This window comes from Heteronotia binoei, chromosome 1 (assembly GCF_032191835.1).
Source record: "Heteronotia binoei isolate CCM8104 ecotype False Entrance Well chromosome 1, APGP_CSIRO_Hbin_v1, whole genome shotgun sequence".
NCBI lineage: Eukaryota > Metazoa > Chordata > Lepidosauria > Squamata > Gekkonidae > Heteronotia > Heteronotia binoei.
In genome coordinates, this window is record NC_083223.1 from 165,675,124 (window position 1) to 165,691,558 (window position 16,435).

Below are 16,435 nucleotides of genomic sequence, written 5' to 3' on the forward strand. Positions count from 1 at the left end.
CAAGGCCTGTAAAACAGCTCTATTTTGACTTGCCTTTAGTTAAACTACAGTATAAGTAGATGCCCAACATCGCTGAATGTAATGGTACCAACACTAGCACCAAAAATTGTTTTAAATTATTTTAAACTTTTAAATTGTTAATTGGTAATGATTGTTAATTTTAATTGTTTGCTTACTGTTCTATTGTTTGGGTTTGATTGTTGTTAGTTGCCCTGAGCCTGCTTCGGCAAGGAGGGCGGAATATAAATGCCAGGCATGCATAAATAAATAAATAAATAAATAAAATAAGAACAAGCTATAAAATGACAAAATTGGTAAAGCTTAAGGAAAACCTATTAAAGATGTTTCATTGCTGGCACTTAACACCCCACAGACTGTCAAAAATGTATTTTAAAACTTCAAACCTATGTTGGAAATGCCAAGAGAAACCAGGTACATTTTTTCATGCATGGTGGCTATGTAAAAAAGCTAGTAACTATTGGGAGTGGATACAAAAATTGTTGAAAAAAGCCATACCCTTTACTTCGCAAATTTTTCTGCTTAATATAATACAACCAGGAGTTGAAAAAGAGGATAGACATATAGTAATACATATTATAGCTGCAGCCAGAATTCTCTATGCAGCCTATTGGAAGCAAACTAGGGCGCCTACAAGAGAAGAATTAGTTGAAAAATTTTTAAAGGTCGCAGAACTAGATGTTTTGATTGATATAATAAATGGTAAATCTAAGGAAGAAGCACTTATGAAATGGAAAAAAAATTATGACTGTTTATAAACATAATGTATAGATATAATGTGAGTAATGGGGAAAAACAGACATACATAACTATTATTTGATAATGTTATAGAACTTCCAAAACTGGTAAAATAATTTGTTTTTTCCTTTTCTTCTCTTTGGGATAGTTTGGTCTTAATAATGAAGATTGGATGATTATCTTTCAATTAAGTTTAAAATAAGATAACCAGGAATTGTTCATTCCCTACCCCCGCCTGTGAATACATATATTGATATAAAGTGACTGACATTGATTTTGGAAAACTGATGTTAAGTGAAGATATTGTTTTCTTTCTTTTTTGGTCACTCTTTAAATGTTGTTTTGAATAAGAAGAAACTAATAAAAAATTATGTTGCAAAAAAAAAGTTTCGATGTAAGCTAGAAGGTTGACTACATGATGCTCATCTAGGTACAAGTGGGCCCATTTCTCAGCTTGGTCAACTTCCAGGGGTATTCCTCTGCAGGAAGCATCCTTTCCACTCACATCTGATTGCTTACTTCACTGGAATCAAGTTTAGCCCACTCTTTGATATGTGTACACTTAGCAGCGATCTCAGCATATCACCGTCCCTGTGCAAGGCCCTTTGGGGTTTTTTTTAACATGGATTGACTAAGAAATTCCTCAAGGACCTACTTAAGTAATATCCCCCAAGACCAGTGATAATACCACAGCAGTCTCTCACAAGTTCCTATTGGACTAATGTCCCAGCCATTCGAATCATTAGCTGTAGCCTCTTTAGCCCATTTTCCCATTAAAGTATGTTTCTTGGTAGTAATTACTTCTACCAGCCATGTGACCAAACTGGCAGTGCTCTGCATAGAGCTCTCTTCCTAAAGATATTTGAGGAAAGAGTGATATTAAGGCCTGGTCTTCAATTTCTGCCTAAGGTGGTATCAGAATTCCACCACACACAGGAGATAATTTTACTTTTTTCCCTCCCCTGACCGCACCGGCCAGCGCCTTACTATCCCTGATGGAGGCCGCAGCAGGATGGGCATTGGAGCACCCGAGGCTTTTGATCCTGGGTGACTTCAATGTTCATGCCGATGACGTGACCTCCAATCAGGCGATGGACCTAGTGTCTTCCATGGCGACACTAGGACTCTCCCAAGTAGTTACGACACCCACCCACCAGGCGGGTCACATGTTAGACTTGATCTTCGCGTCGGGAGTTTTAGTGAACGATCTTGCTTCTATAGCAGTGCCATGGTCGGATCACTACGCCCTCAAGGCTCGTGTGGACGTCCCACCCCAAACCCGTTTGGGCGGCGAGCTTATTTTAGCTTGCCCGCGGAGCCTGATGGACCCGGAACGGTTCCTGACGGCTCTGCGGGATCCCAGGCCCCCTGGCGATTCCCTCGATGACCTGGTGAAATCTTGGAATAATAGGCTCGCCGGGGCCATCGACGAGATCGCACCTAGGCGTCCTCTGCGCCCTCGTTCAAGGCCGACACCCTGGTATAACCAGGAGTTGCGGCGGTTGAAACGGGGACTCAGACGATTAGAGAGGCAATGGCGGCGTGCTCGAGACGAAGCGATTCGAACATCTTATAGAGAGTTTATGAAGTCCTACGAGATGGCAGTCAAGGCCGCAAAGAAAGCATACTTTGCGGCGGAGATTGCGTCCGCAATTTCGCGCCCGGCCCAACTGTTCAATACAATTCGGACCCTTACAACACTGCCACAGGGCAGACCAAATTCTAATGAATTGGAAATTGGCTGTGAGGCTTTTGCGAATTTCTTTGCGGATAAAATCGCATCGCTCCGTTCCGACTTCCCTGCCATATTAGATACAGCTAGCGAACCTGAGGCTCCGTGCCTGTCTTCGGATCGTGTTCTGGACGGCTTTGGCGCGCTCAGCCTGGAAGAAGTTGACAGGATCCTCCTATCTGCACACCCAACAACTTGTAAATTGGACCCATGCCCCTCTTGGCTTATTAAGACCTGCCAGAGGGAGCTAAGATATCCTATACGGGATATCATAAATAGATCCCTACTGGAGGGGCATTTTCCATCAGCGCTCAAGGAGGCGGTGGTCCGTCCCCTCTTGAAGAAAACAACGTTAGATCCGGCCGAATTGGCACACTACCGGCCGGTCTCGAATCTGCCCTTTTTGGGCAAACTTATTGAGAGGGCAGCGGCGTTGCAGCTACAGAGTTTCCTGGAGGATGCTTCTGTCCTTGACCCCTACCAGTCTGGTTTCCGCCCGGGCCATGGGACGGAGACGGTGCTGGTCGCCCTGGTGGATGACCTTCAGCGGCATCTGGATCAAGGCGGCTCGGCGGTGCTGATGTTGTTGGACCTATCGGCAGCGTTTGATACGGTCGACCATCGGCTTCTGGCGTGCCGCCTTGCCGACGCAGGGATTCAGGGGCTGGCCTTGCAATGGCTTTCCTCTTTCCTTGATGGTCGGGGACAAAGGGTGGCGATTGGGGAGGAACTGTCCCAGAGACACACGCTTGATTGCGGCGTGCCTCAAGGGGCGGTACTTTCCCCGATGTTATTCAACATCTATATGCGCCCCCTTGCCCAGATTGCCCGAGGGTACGGGCTGGGTTGTCATCAATATGCTGATGACACCCAGCTCTATCTGCTTATGGGCGGCCGGCCCGCCTGCGCCCCAGAAAATCTGGACCGGGCGTTACAGGCAGTGGCTAGGTGGCTTAGACTGAGCGGGCTGAAGCTGAATCCGGCGAAGACAGAGGTCCTTTGCTTGGGTCGCTGCGGCCCGGGAAGGGAAATCCCCCTGCCAGTTTTTGACGGCGCGCCGCTGACAGCGTCGGGCAGGGTCAAGAGCCTGGGGGTGCTATTGGAGCCTTCTCTGACGATGGAGGCTCAGATAGCAGCCACTGCCAAGTCCGCTTTTTTTCATCTTAGGCGGGCGAGGCAGTTGGCCCCCTTCCTGGAACGCGACGACCTAGCAACAGTGATTCATGCTACGGTCACCTCGAGGTTGGACTACTCTAATGCCCTCTACATGGGGCTACCCTTGTGCCGGACCCGGAAACTGCAGTTGGTGCAGAACGCTGCTGCCCGGCTGCTATTAGGGCTCCCAAGATGGGAGCACATTCGGCCGGGGCTCCGAGATCTGCACTGGCTGCCAGTAATATTCCGAGTCCAGTACAAGGTGTTGGTCATTACCTTTAAAGCCCTATATGGCCTAGGACCTGTCTACCTTAGGGACCGTCTCTCCCCACATGTTCCCCAGAGAGTACTACGCTCGGGTTCGCAAAACCTGTTGGTAGTCCCTGGGCCAAAGGAGGCCCGCCTAAAATCCACCAGGGATCGGGCCTTCTCAATAGTGGCACCCCATTGGTGGAACCAGCTGCCGGAGGAGGTACGGGCCCTGCGGGTCCTAGGGCAGTTCCGCAGGGCCTGTAAGACAGCCCTCTTCCGGCAGGCCTATAACACCTAACTGATAATGAGAACACCTCTAGATGGAACAAAATGCTTTTATAGACCGCTGATTTTATCTTATCTTATCTTATCTTTGTTTTATTAACTATGGTTTTACTGTATTTGTAAATGTTTTAAATCGAATTGTATGAATCACTATGCTGTGAGCCGCCCTGAGACACTTCGGTGGGAAGGGCGGGATATAAGTCCACTAAATAAATAAATAATAAATAAATAAATAATGTTCAACAAAAACTTCATAAATTAGATGTGAGAAGAATGTTACCGCTTTATTTTAACAGAGCAAAAGCATTTAGGAATGATACTTCATTTCTTATTCAGGTCCCTCTAAAGGAAAGAGGGCTTCCTGTCAGACACTCCCACATTGGATTGTGTCCACAATAAACATTTGTTATATGCATTTGTTATATGTTATATGTTATCCTATCCATTGGTTGTTTGCACACATTCTACTAGAATGCAGGCATTTTCTGCAGCCTTTTCCAGAAGTGTTCTGATCTAGGAGATTTGCAGAGCCAGAACGTGGTCTTCCACTGTTACATATATTTGTGAAGCACTATGCCTTAGAACTGCATGCAAGAAGGGTTGGAAAGGCAGTACTTCAGTCAATGTTCCAGTGAATAGATTCTGAGAGCTCTACCAACCATTTTGATGAGTAGCTTACTAGAATTTCAATATGGGACTGCACAAAAGACCAAAGATGAAAAAGGCGTTGCACTTATTTGTAACTGCTGTTCATCAAGTGTCTTCTGTGCAGGCATACATTCCCTCCCATCTGCTCTGCTGTAAACTTTAAGAACTCTTTCACAAAACTGTAGCTTGTGGCAGCTCAAGTGAGACTGAGGGAATGGGTGCTGGTCCATTGGACCATGTGATCATTTGGGCAGGAAATGGTTGTCATAGTTCTGATGGACCCTAGTGGACTTTTAAGCTGGCAGATCACTTTGTAGCAGCCCTACACATGCGCAGTCCCAATGTGGTACTGCACAGAAGATATTCAATGAACATCTGCTACACATAAGTGCAGCCATCTTTTCTCTTCTGCTGATGTGGTTGTTGATTCATGAGAGGGGTAGATACATCTTAGTCTGGTTTTCATCTGTGACCATTCTATCTTGAATGACTGTGAGGAGTGTAGCGTCTTGACAGAGTCTAAACTTCTTGCGGTATGGTTCTAAGCTTCACTGGCACACACAAACCCCCTCACCACATTAAAGTGTGCATCTAAGATGGGGAGCAGGAAATAACTGGGGAAAATGGGATGTTTCCTTGGTATAATGACATTAATAAAGTCTGGGGCAAATGCTAATGTGTCACCCATGGTGCAATGATGTCACTTCCAGGTCATACCAGAAGTTATGTGATTGCACTAGGGACACCAGTCCCCCACAGGCACAACCCAGAAGTCCATGCTTCCCCTGTTTCCCATTTGGTTGCCAGACCATGCCTGGTGACGCTACTTTCCTTCCATTTCCAAGTACAAGGCCCATTTCTCAGGGATGCTCATAATTTACCCATCCTCCAATCCTCCCATCAGCATCTGGTTAAAGATGGAAACCACCTGCAAACCACAAGCCTAATTGGGCAATGGCCTTGCTCACTTTCCTGAAACATAGGGTTGCTGCCATCTTTGGGAATGGTGTACAAAAAACCCATATGTGGCATATCAAAGATCCACATGTGGCTCTGAAGCCAATGAGTGAATATCATTACTCTAAATTGCTTGGGACCACAGTATCTCAATAATCACCTCCTCACATGTAGATCTGCCTATGCACTGAGCTCCATCTCTGAGATCCTTTCCTGTATGACTGCACCATTTGAAGCATAATAGGTGATTGTGGGAGAGATCTTATTTGTAGAATTATGCAGCTTTGGAATTCTCTCCCAAGGGAAGTCTTGCTTGCCCTATCTTAGTGATTGTGGGAGATATCTTATTTGTAGAATTATTCAGCTTTGGAATTCTCTCCCAAGGGAAGTCTTCCTTGCCCTATCTTCTAAAGATGGCCCTTTTTAGAAGGACCATTGATAGGTTGCTGATCAGTAGTTACAGGATGTTTTTAATACTTATTGTATAAAGAAACAAATGGAAGCACTTTTTGGTAATGTAGTATTGCTAGTACAGTGTTTTTTAATTGGAATATTGTGCTTTGTCTTTAACATTTTGTAATTTGGCATGATAGTAGCTGTTAGATTCTAGGAACTTAAAGAAGATTTCTAGGAACTTAAAGAATATTTAGCTGCTGTTTGTTTTCTGTCTTTACAGACCATGGTGAAAACACTATAATAAAAATGAAAAACAATGTCATGTACTTCTTTAAATTTACAATGAAAGATGTCATAAAGCTCCATGCTTGGGAAAGTGAAAGCAAAAACTGTATCTTGTACGTGAATCCACATGGTGGCTTTTATTTACTGACTGTCAATGGTTCAAACATACATCGTCAGGTATATCCACTGAGAACTGAAGTACTTAGTGCTACACAAACATCACAAGAAGCCTGTCCATATATATCATTTCAACACAGTATGAAATCAAATGTTTATTATGTGGACATGGGAAATAATGTGACCTTTTGGACGCAGATAGTCTTTCTGGAAAACCTGGGATTATTTACAGAGGTTACAATCCACAAATCAGACTTGCTGAAACAAAAAACATATCTTAATTATGAAATAGCCCGTGGAATTTGTACTAAGAACAAGGTAAGTGATTTTTGCATAGTATCATTTTAGTATCTGTCCAACCTGAACCCAGTAAGAAGCAGTATTGATGTTCAAATATATCACTTTCTTCGTTTCTGTGTTCATTTTGTCTGTAACCTTCTGCATGGCATAATTATCATCTTAGTTTAAAACCCAGCATATGATTTGGTTTCAGATTGGTTGGGAAGCCTCTCTGACAGTAGCAAATCTGGTCCCCCCCCCCCCCCCCGCATGATATATATAATAAATTTTTCATATTACTATAACATGACAAAGAACTCCAGGTATTTATAGAAATTGCAGATATTTAGTCATGAGGTTCAGCATGTTGGAAGAAACCCTAAAATTTTGTTTTTCTTTGTGGTCCTACATGGGGACTTCCAGGGATGTGAAATTGCCAAGAGTTTTCTAGAACTTGAGGGGCACCCTCTCTCCCACCCATACCTTCCTCCCAAAGTTGTCACATTATGCAGAAGAGAAGTCCTTCCATTGCCATCATGGAGACAAGACTCAACATCACTACTGCTCCAAGTTGTTCTTTGTTCCTGTCAACAATTTTCCTGTCAAGAGTCTTTCCCAGCTAGAACCCTTGGAAAGCAGGAAAACCTGTCATGGGAAGAGGTGATCATTTCCTTTTAGTGAAAGACTCCTAGGAACTTTCCCCACCTGTGGCTAACTCTGGATCCACAACTTACACAAAGAAGTCTAAGCAACATTTATTCAATAAGCAGATAACAAACAGCAGAGACAAAAATGACACAGAGCACCTGGATTCTACTCAGGTTTGAACAGACACACAGAAACAAGATATTACCTAAGCAACCTGTTGCTGCAGATGACTGGAGATTGCCCAGGCAGGGTGATCTTCTACAGATAATGCATTGGGCCATGAGGGTGACTAACAAACTGAAACTAATATGATAAAACCACATTTGAAAGCTCTTTAAAAAAACAACCAAAAAATAGGGATGTCAAACTCATTCGTTATGAGGCCTAGATCTGACATAAATGACATGTTGGGCTGGGCCATGTGTGTCATAAAATGTAATGCCAGGTGGCAGAGATATAAACTTTATAGAGCACATAAAAGAATTTAAAACACCTTAAAATAAAACATGCTCAAAACGTAGCTTCTGGTTTTGGCGTTGCAACGGACAGCACAGTTTCTCCGAGCTGTGTCTGTACCGCCTAAGTTTGGGGTTCCTTTCTACAGAGAATCCAATAGAACTCCTGTTGTGGGGGTCCTTCGGCAGAGGGAGCTTGTGGGGTTCACGCCTTGGTATTGTTTGTCAAGGTCTGGACTACCTAATTCCCTGTAGCCTGACTTAAGCAGATGCTAGCAAGTGAGCAAGCTGTGAATGCCAGAGAAGAAGGGGAGGAGCGGTGCTGGAAAAATAAGATAAGCGACTCTGGACTGAAAAAGAAAGGCAGCGAATGAATTGCCACATAGAATGGATTGTTAAATATACTGGTATTTTTGGCAAAAGTGAAGGAATAATTGGGGGACAGAAAGAAAAAAGGAAAGAAAACCCAGAGAAAGAAATTTGGAATGAGCACAGGGAGGATTGAAAATTGGCGGAGAATAGCGAGGCGAAAGTGTGGAGTGGGAGTGGAAGAAGCAGTTTGCCAAAAAGATAAAGACAAAGCTAAAAGGCAAAGATAATTGTTAAAAGACATGGACAAATAAATCGGCACGGGGAATACGAGGAGCCAATTAGACTGGAAATGAGCTGTTAAACGGGCAGAAACTGTTGGATTTTTTGGAACTAAAGTCTAACAGGGTTTGGGGTGGTCCTGTTTCCGAAAAGGAAGGCGGCCAGGCAGTGGTCCCAATCCCCATAAACTATGTGGCTTAGGGTCTCCTTTGTAGTGCGGACCAAGCATCCACTTTTAAGGTGCTTTCAGATGTGGTTTCTGTGTGTCTGTTCAAACCTGATAGGAACCCTCCGGGGGCCTGATTTGATTTCCAGGCTGCCTGTTTGACACCCCTGAAAAAGAACAACAACACATTATTTAAACAAAACCAGAACTGAAATCTGCACAAAGACATAAAAACAACAGCTAAAAACATTAGGGAGGAAGAAGAAATCAGATATGAGAAACAAAACAAAAAAGTCTTCACCTGCTGGCAAAAGATGGCAACAAAAGGGGATAGACAAATTTCCATAAGAGAGAGTTCCAGAGCTTTGCTGCCACAACTAAAAAGCCCCTCTCCTAGGTTATTACTTGCCTAATCTCAGAAGGCAGAGGCATCCAAAGTAGGGCTTCTAAATTAATGAAATTCTTCATTTTATAAAACTATTTGTCTTTATGTTTGGAAGAGAAAAAAGGATGTTCTCAATATCAGACATAATTACTGTGCATCCTCCAGGCCAGCCCAGCCCAGCCAGATCTCATCTGGAGTAGTACCCTCAGCTTTAGACAGTGTGGCTTGGAAGTGCCAACAGATGCTGAAAGCCAGAAACTGGAGACAAGGCATTGAAACTGGCACACAGCTTGCACCTAGTGGACCAGTTGGTCCAACAGGGCAGCTTTCCTAAGCTTCAGCCTAAACAGTCTGGGAAGTAATCAGGTTCAGCTGCCTAGCTGGCAGGTGTTGGGCTCCCAAGGCACAATGTTTTGACCAGGATCCTGAAAATAATTATTGTTTTCACTGCCTGGCTCTGGGATGGGATTGTGTATAGGCAGTTGAGTACTTCACCTCCTTTGGACCACCTTGGCCCAGGTCTCTTCCTGATGCTGTTCCTGCAGAATGGGAATATCCCCTAGGGGTTATAGGCCCAGGTTTGCATCCTGCCCATCAGTTATTTCAGGGGCCAGTGGTGAGGTCTCCCTTGCAGGCTTGGTTGGGGGTGGGGGGTTCTGCTGGAACATTGGCAGCAGGCAACTCTGCAGTATTGAGCCCTCCCTGGTCCTGCTGGTCCACCTCAGTCTTTTTTCCTGAGGTCTTAGAGTAAGAGTTACTGGATTGGGCAGAGGAGGTCATGACAATAATATATTAAATAAGAGCAAAACCAAGGTATAGTGATGTTTAATAGAATGTCAGTCTTCTAGATATTCATGTACAAATTAACAACAGATGGTGCTGCCAGACTACCTATGGCCAGCACTTTAATCTGAAAATAGAATTATTTATAAAATAGGGGGGAATTCCAACAACTCAAACAAAAAAAGAGGTGGGTAGGTTCCCCCCCCCCCAAAAAAAATGCTCCACAATCAGCTTAACCTTAAAATGACATATATAAATATAAAAGCAGGAGACATGAAAGGGGCACCTCATGTTCCTGTATATCTCCTCCCCCACTATTTTCACTTCCTCTCCCCTTTTCCTGAGTCCTTCTCTTCTTCCCTAGCTTTATTTGTTCCTCTGTTTTCAGCTTTCTCTCCACCTGGCAGGGTCTCCTAAGAAACATCTGATTAAATTTTGTGGTGGCTGCCATCACCTGGCCATATGCTGTGGGTCTCCATTAGTCATCACCAGGCCTTCCTTGATAAGTCCTCCCCAACCAGAGGACATGAGAAGAGAGGAGGACAGGACCTTTTCAAGAGCTGTTTTTTCCAAGTCCACCCCTGTGTCCCATGGCTTTGATTCACAGAAACCAAGGCTGGAATGATATGGTTGCCTAACAGACTCCCAAATGGCCACTGAGAGTTCAGTGGATGTTCGTTCTTAAAATTACAGCTATTGTTTCTGTTTGGGGGAATTGTAATCTCCCAGTGTGTGTATGTGGGGAAAGATAGACTTCACATTTTTCAAAAAAATTGGGATTTCCTTCAGGTTTGTACAGAAATACCCCAGATCGGTGCCTAGTTCCAGATGGTTAAATTCACTTTTGATTATTCACAATATATTTTGCACTTACTTTGTTTTTGGGGAAAACCGTTTTGTCTCCATTTTCTAATCTCTAGGTTTTCTATAGGATCCCTTCCTTTTCTTGTTCTGTTAGTGCAGATTTTCCAACATCAACAATTAGCAGATGTTAATATTTTATGTATTTTGAAGTGCTTGTTCTATTTTTAAATCTTAAATTATTAATCTGGTTTCATAAATGTTATTATTGATCTGGTTTTACAAATGCTGTCACCTGCCCTGAACCTTTAAGGATGTGGTGTACAATATGTAAATCAGGGGTCCTCAAACTATGGCCTGCGGGCCAGATGCGGCCCGCTGAGGACGTTTATGCTGCCCACCGGGTTATGGCAAAATCAGACCGGAAGTGATGTTCGACCTAAACTCGTGTTAGCAACGCACACTTCCGGCACTGGGCTGAGGCGACGGAGACAGAGTGTGAGGTGATACCGAGGTGAGGTGAGTTCCCAGGCCGGGGTGTGTGGTTTGGGGAAGGGAGAGAGATGCAGAAGACGGAGAACTGACGGCCCGCGGCCTTGTACAGTAACGGCAGTCCGGCCCTCCAACAGTCTGAGGGACAGTGAACTGGCCCCCTATTTAAAAAGTTTGAGGACCCCTGATGTAAATCATCCACGTAAATCCATGTAGTTCTGTTTATTCATTATTATTGTTGTTGCATATTATTTCTTTTAGACAATAACATTGTATCATGACCAAGATTACAGTCAAGCATTCAGTTATAAAGATGCATTGTAAGTACAATTATTTTTAAATGGTTCATGTAGATAGCAGCAATCTAGAAGAACAAGTAGCACCACACTTGAGGTCTCCAAGAGCATATAGGCACTGCTGTGTTCAGCACTGAACACCCAACCACTTTAAAGTATATTCCCTGTTTCAAGTACAAAAAAGATTTGCCTTGGGAAACTGCTGTGGCAAAAATGACGGGTGCTTCTGGACTTTTAATTATTCAGTATACCCCAACAGGGATTTCTAGCAAGCCTACAGTACCACAGAAATAGAGTAAAGAAACACAAAAATAACTGCATCAGGGATTTCAACATCACAGCATCCATACACATTCGCATGTTCACTAAAAGCTAACCAAACAACACCAGCTGAACCTTTACAAAATAATGATATTGTGTTCTGCGATGGTTAAGGTACTATCCTTAGTTTGAGGTGCCTGAGTTCAAAACCCTGATTCACCATGAAGATTACTGTCTCTCATCTTAAAGCACCTCAAAGAGATGTCCTTAAGATAAAGCAGATGTTGGGAACTATTTATGCCTCTTGAGCATAATGGATTATATATTGGGAGACCCTCTGGCCTCTGTGCCCTAACTGAAGACTTTTCAAGGGTTGACTGCTAGTACTAAGTAGAAAAGGATGCTGGTCTAAATGGCCTGATCCAGCACAACCAGGGGTCATTTTGTAGCAAAAGAGGTGCCGGAGCTCATCAGCTCAACTCATTTGCATATGTCACACACCCCAACATCACCAGAAGGTGTACTAAAGTTATATCAGCTCAGCATCTACCTTAAAATGCTTCTTAAATTAGAATTGTCATAATGAAACCTTACTCCCATCATACTTTTAAAATTATTTTCCTATGTGGCCACAGTGGTATGATGAAGATTTCCATCTGTCTACTTTATATGTTTTGGTTATTTCCCCACTTTTTGTGGGCAAAAATAATAGAAAGTTTGTCAAATCTTAGAGTTCAGCAAAATTTTCACAGGGAGTCTGAACAATGGAGCCCAGAAGCAAATGTTTTTGGGTAGGGCAGGGGTAAGAAAGAAAGAGCACAATAAAATTCCGGCGCTCTGCTCCTGTGAGCTCCTGCCCAAAACTAGCCCTGAGCACAACTATTCTTACAATGTTTGTTGCTTACCAAAGAACTGAGCATAACAAAACTTTGGTGACAGGCAGAATAATCCTATGCTGAACCCACATTGCAGCAGCTGGCCACTATGTAACTACGGTGGCAGTAGCCCAGCCCCTGTGGGCAGGCCTCATTTTGGACAGGAGCTCCCAGAAGCAGAGCTCCAGAACCTGTACATTTTATTATGCTCTTTCTTTCTCCCCCACCCCCATATACTTGCTTCTGGCCTGGGCTCCATTGTTCAAGCCTCCTGTGAGAATTTTGCTGAACTCTAAGATTTGACAAACTTTCTTATTTGTCTGTCTGTCTGTTTGTTTGTTTGTTTATGTTAATTTCTAGTTTGCCCTATTCTGTGAGAGGACTCAGGGTGAATCACATCAGACATAAACAATAACAATAAGCAATAAAATTAGAAGGGAGGGACGGTGGCTCAGTGGTAGAGCATCTGCTTGGTAAGCAGAAGGTCCCAGGTTCAATCCCTGGCATCTCCAACTGAAAAGGGTCTAGGCAAGTAGGTGTGAAAAACCTCAGCTTGAGACCCTGAAGAGCCACTGCCAGTCTGAGTAGACAATACTGACCTTGATGGACCAAGGGTCTGATTCGGTATAAGGCAGCTTCATATGTTCATAAGTAAATAAACAATTAAAACAATAACATTACTCCATTTCAAGTGGAAAACAACTAATCAGGCCATAGTGCAAACAGAGCTGGAACCAATGATGTTCCAATAGGACTGATAGATGATGGAATGCTATTGTCAGACGATGGAGGTTCAAAGTAAACGGACTTCCATTTGTTGCAAATGTTAAGGCATTTATTTGATATCTCAGGGTTCTGGACAAAGGAGCATTGGAACTGATACCAGTTGGCAGGAAAGACAAAGCTTTAAACAGTTTACATCAAAGGGTTTCCAAACAACACTACATTCTTACACTTCTGAAATACATGTAACACCTTCCCTTCCCCTTATCTCTTGTGGTTCCTCTTCTCACAGAGGAGCCCTGCTGGCTCTCCTTGAGGCATGCTATCTTCAAAGGACTATTGCTTTTGTTAGTACTATGCAGAGGAATTCACAGCAGGGATTAGTAACATCTCTATAACTACTTTGATATGCAAGGTCTCTGTTTCATGGTTAGTAGTAAATGCTCAAAATGGAGTTAGTCACATCAAGATACATGTTGCATTTCAACCATACTCATCATAACACAACAATAAGATTCTCCAGTGTCTGACATACTGCCCCCCCTAAGCTCTTGCTCGGGGTTTGTCTGGGTGCAGTAGATAAAATTTCTTCAGAAGAGAAGGGGCCCGCAGGTCGGTTGACTTGACCCATTCATCACAACTAGTAGGGAAATACTTCCAGCGGACCAGGTAGTATAACACCCCTCTTTGGATTTTTGAGTCCAGCACCTCCTGCACCTCATGGTGACTCTGACCCTTCACTTGAATAGATGTGGGCTCTGGAGGGCGGGGGTGCCATGACATAATTCTGGGATCTTTGTGAAGAAGACTGCAATGAAAAACAGGGTGACTTTTACTAAACATTTTAGGAAGGTCCAATTCCACTGTCACCCGGTTTATTATTCGTTTGATCTTAAACGGGCCCAGGAACTTGTATGCCAGTTTTTTGGAAGTCTGCGGTAAAGGGAGGTTCTTAGTGGACAGGAACACACTCTCCCCTACTTTGAAGCCCCATTTGAGGGAATGCTTCTTGTCAAAGTATGCCTTATAGTCTTTTTTAGCCATTTCCAAGTTCTCTTGAATGACCACCCAGCCTTTTCTCACTCCTTCCCACCATTGCTGGCAAGAGCTAGGTGGCACTGTTCCCTCGGGACTGGGCAGTAAGGGGAACGGCTTGCCTTCGTAGCTGTTCACTATTTGAAATGGCGAAGCTTTGGTGGAACTGTGCAGGCTGTTGTTGTAGCCATACTCGGCAAACGGGAGCAGCTCTACCCAGTTGGACTGCTGGTAGTTTATATAGCACCTTAGATACTGTTCGAGAAGACTGTTTACACGTTCCGTCTGTCCGTCCGTCTGGGGGTGGTAGGCAGAACTCAGACCTTGCTCTATCTCCGCCATTTTACAAAACTCCCACCAGAAGTTGGCAACGAACTGCGGCCCACGGTCGCTAATGACCTTGTCGGGGAATGGGTGGAGTCTAACCACGTGATGGAAAAATAAATAAGCCAGTTTTTTAGCCGTTGGCAGTTGCTTGCAAGGAATAAAATGTGCCTGCTTGGAGAAGGTGTCTACCACCACCAGCACTACTGTTTTTCCCTGGGAGGCTGGGAGCTCTACTATAAAGTCCATTGAAACCACTGACCAGGGTCGGCTGGCGGTGGAAGTAGGGTGCAATAATCCTGGGGGCTTTCCCCCTCTTCGCTTGGCCATGATACAGATGGGGCATGATCCTACAAACTCAGAAATGTCATTTTTCAGTTGCGGCCACCAGAACTGGCCGTTTACCAGGTGTAGCGTTTTTACATAGCCAATAGCGTTTTTACATAGCAGTGACAATGCTACAAGACCTCTGATCAGAGGGACTTTGGCACATAAAACTTCCCCTCGTAGTACCAAGAAAACCCTTCTCCTTTCAGTATGCCATCCGGCCTCCCCTCTCCCTCTTTTTCTGTTTCCTCGATTAGTCGGTTGCCCCCCCCCATGGTTCTGGCCGCCCGGTTTTCTTCCCGGACCGAGTGGTCACCCCCCCAGCCACGGCGGAGAGGGGAATGATTGAGTCTATGACTTCCTCCCTCTGACTCTCATGCTATGGGAGGCGTGAGAGAGCATCAGCAAAGAAATTCTTTGAGGAGGGGATGTGCCTGAGCACAAAGTCAAATTGTGTAAAGTATCCCGCCCACCAGATTTGCTTAGCTGTTAATTTCCTCCGGCTGGTTAGGGCTTCCGGATTTTTGTGGTCCGTCCAGATTTTGAACGGCACCCTGGCCCCTTCTAACCAGGACCTCCAAGTCTTTAGAGCATACGTTACAGCGAATGCCTCTTTGTCCCAGACCGACCAGTTGCGCTGCTCATGCGAAAACTTGCGTGAAATGTATGCGCAGGGTCTCAACCTCCCCTCCTCGTCTTTCTGCATTAATATGGCTCCTACGGCCACATCGGAGGCATCGCATTGGACCACAAAGGGCTTCAATTCATTCAGGTGGGCTAGCACTGGTTCACTAGTGAACAGTCTCTTAAGTTCATCAAACGCGGCTTGGCACTTGGGGGTCCATGGTAGTTCTGCCCCCGGTTTTTTAGCCTCCAGCCCCTTCCCCTTCGTCTTTAGTAAGTCGGTCAGGGGCAGCATTACTTGGGCAAACCCCTGTATGAACCCCCTATAGAAATTTGCGAACCCGAGGAAAGATTGCAGCTGTTTACGTGTCCTCGGGGGTTCCCAATCCAGCACCGCTTGTATCTTGGCTGGGTCCATCGCTAATCCCTTCCCGGACACCCGGAACCCCAGGTAGTTGAGTTCCGTTTGGTGGAACTTGCACTTTGACAGCTTGGCATACAGTTTGTGCTGATACAGGGTCGAGAGCACTTTTCACACCAGGGGCACGTGATACATTAGATCTTTCGAGTAGATAAAGATGTCATCCAGGTACACCACCGCCCCCTTGTACAGGTATTCCTGTAACACTTCATTTATAAAGTTAATAAAAACTCCAGGCACCCCTTGTAAGCCGAAAGGCATCACCAGGTATTCAAACTGTCCCATGGGGGTGTTAAACACCATTTTTCATTCATCCCCCTCTTTGATTCTGACTCGAAAGTACGTGTCCCTCAAGTCTAATTTGGT

At 44.5% G+C, this 16,435-nt stretch overlaps 1 protein-coding gene across 1 annotated transcript in view; it reads left to right on the forward strand.

The window, feature by feature from the left end:
- The window catches only part of LOC132574209 (cation channel sperm-associated auxiliary subunit epsilon-like), a 59,901-nt gene that overhangs the window by 12,287 nt on the left and 31,179 nt on the right, over positions 1-16,435 (forward strand). Inside the window, exons 5-6 of the mRNA XM_060242535.1 lie at positions 6,462-6,901; positions 11,445-11,503. Coding sequence (XP_060098518.1) covers positions 6,462-6,901; positions 11,445-11,503 — 499 coding nt within the window. The remainder of the gene's footprint in view (positions 1-6,461; positions 6,902-11,444; positions 11,504-16,435) is intronic.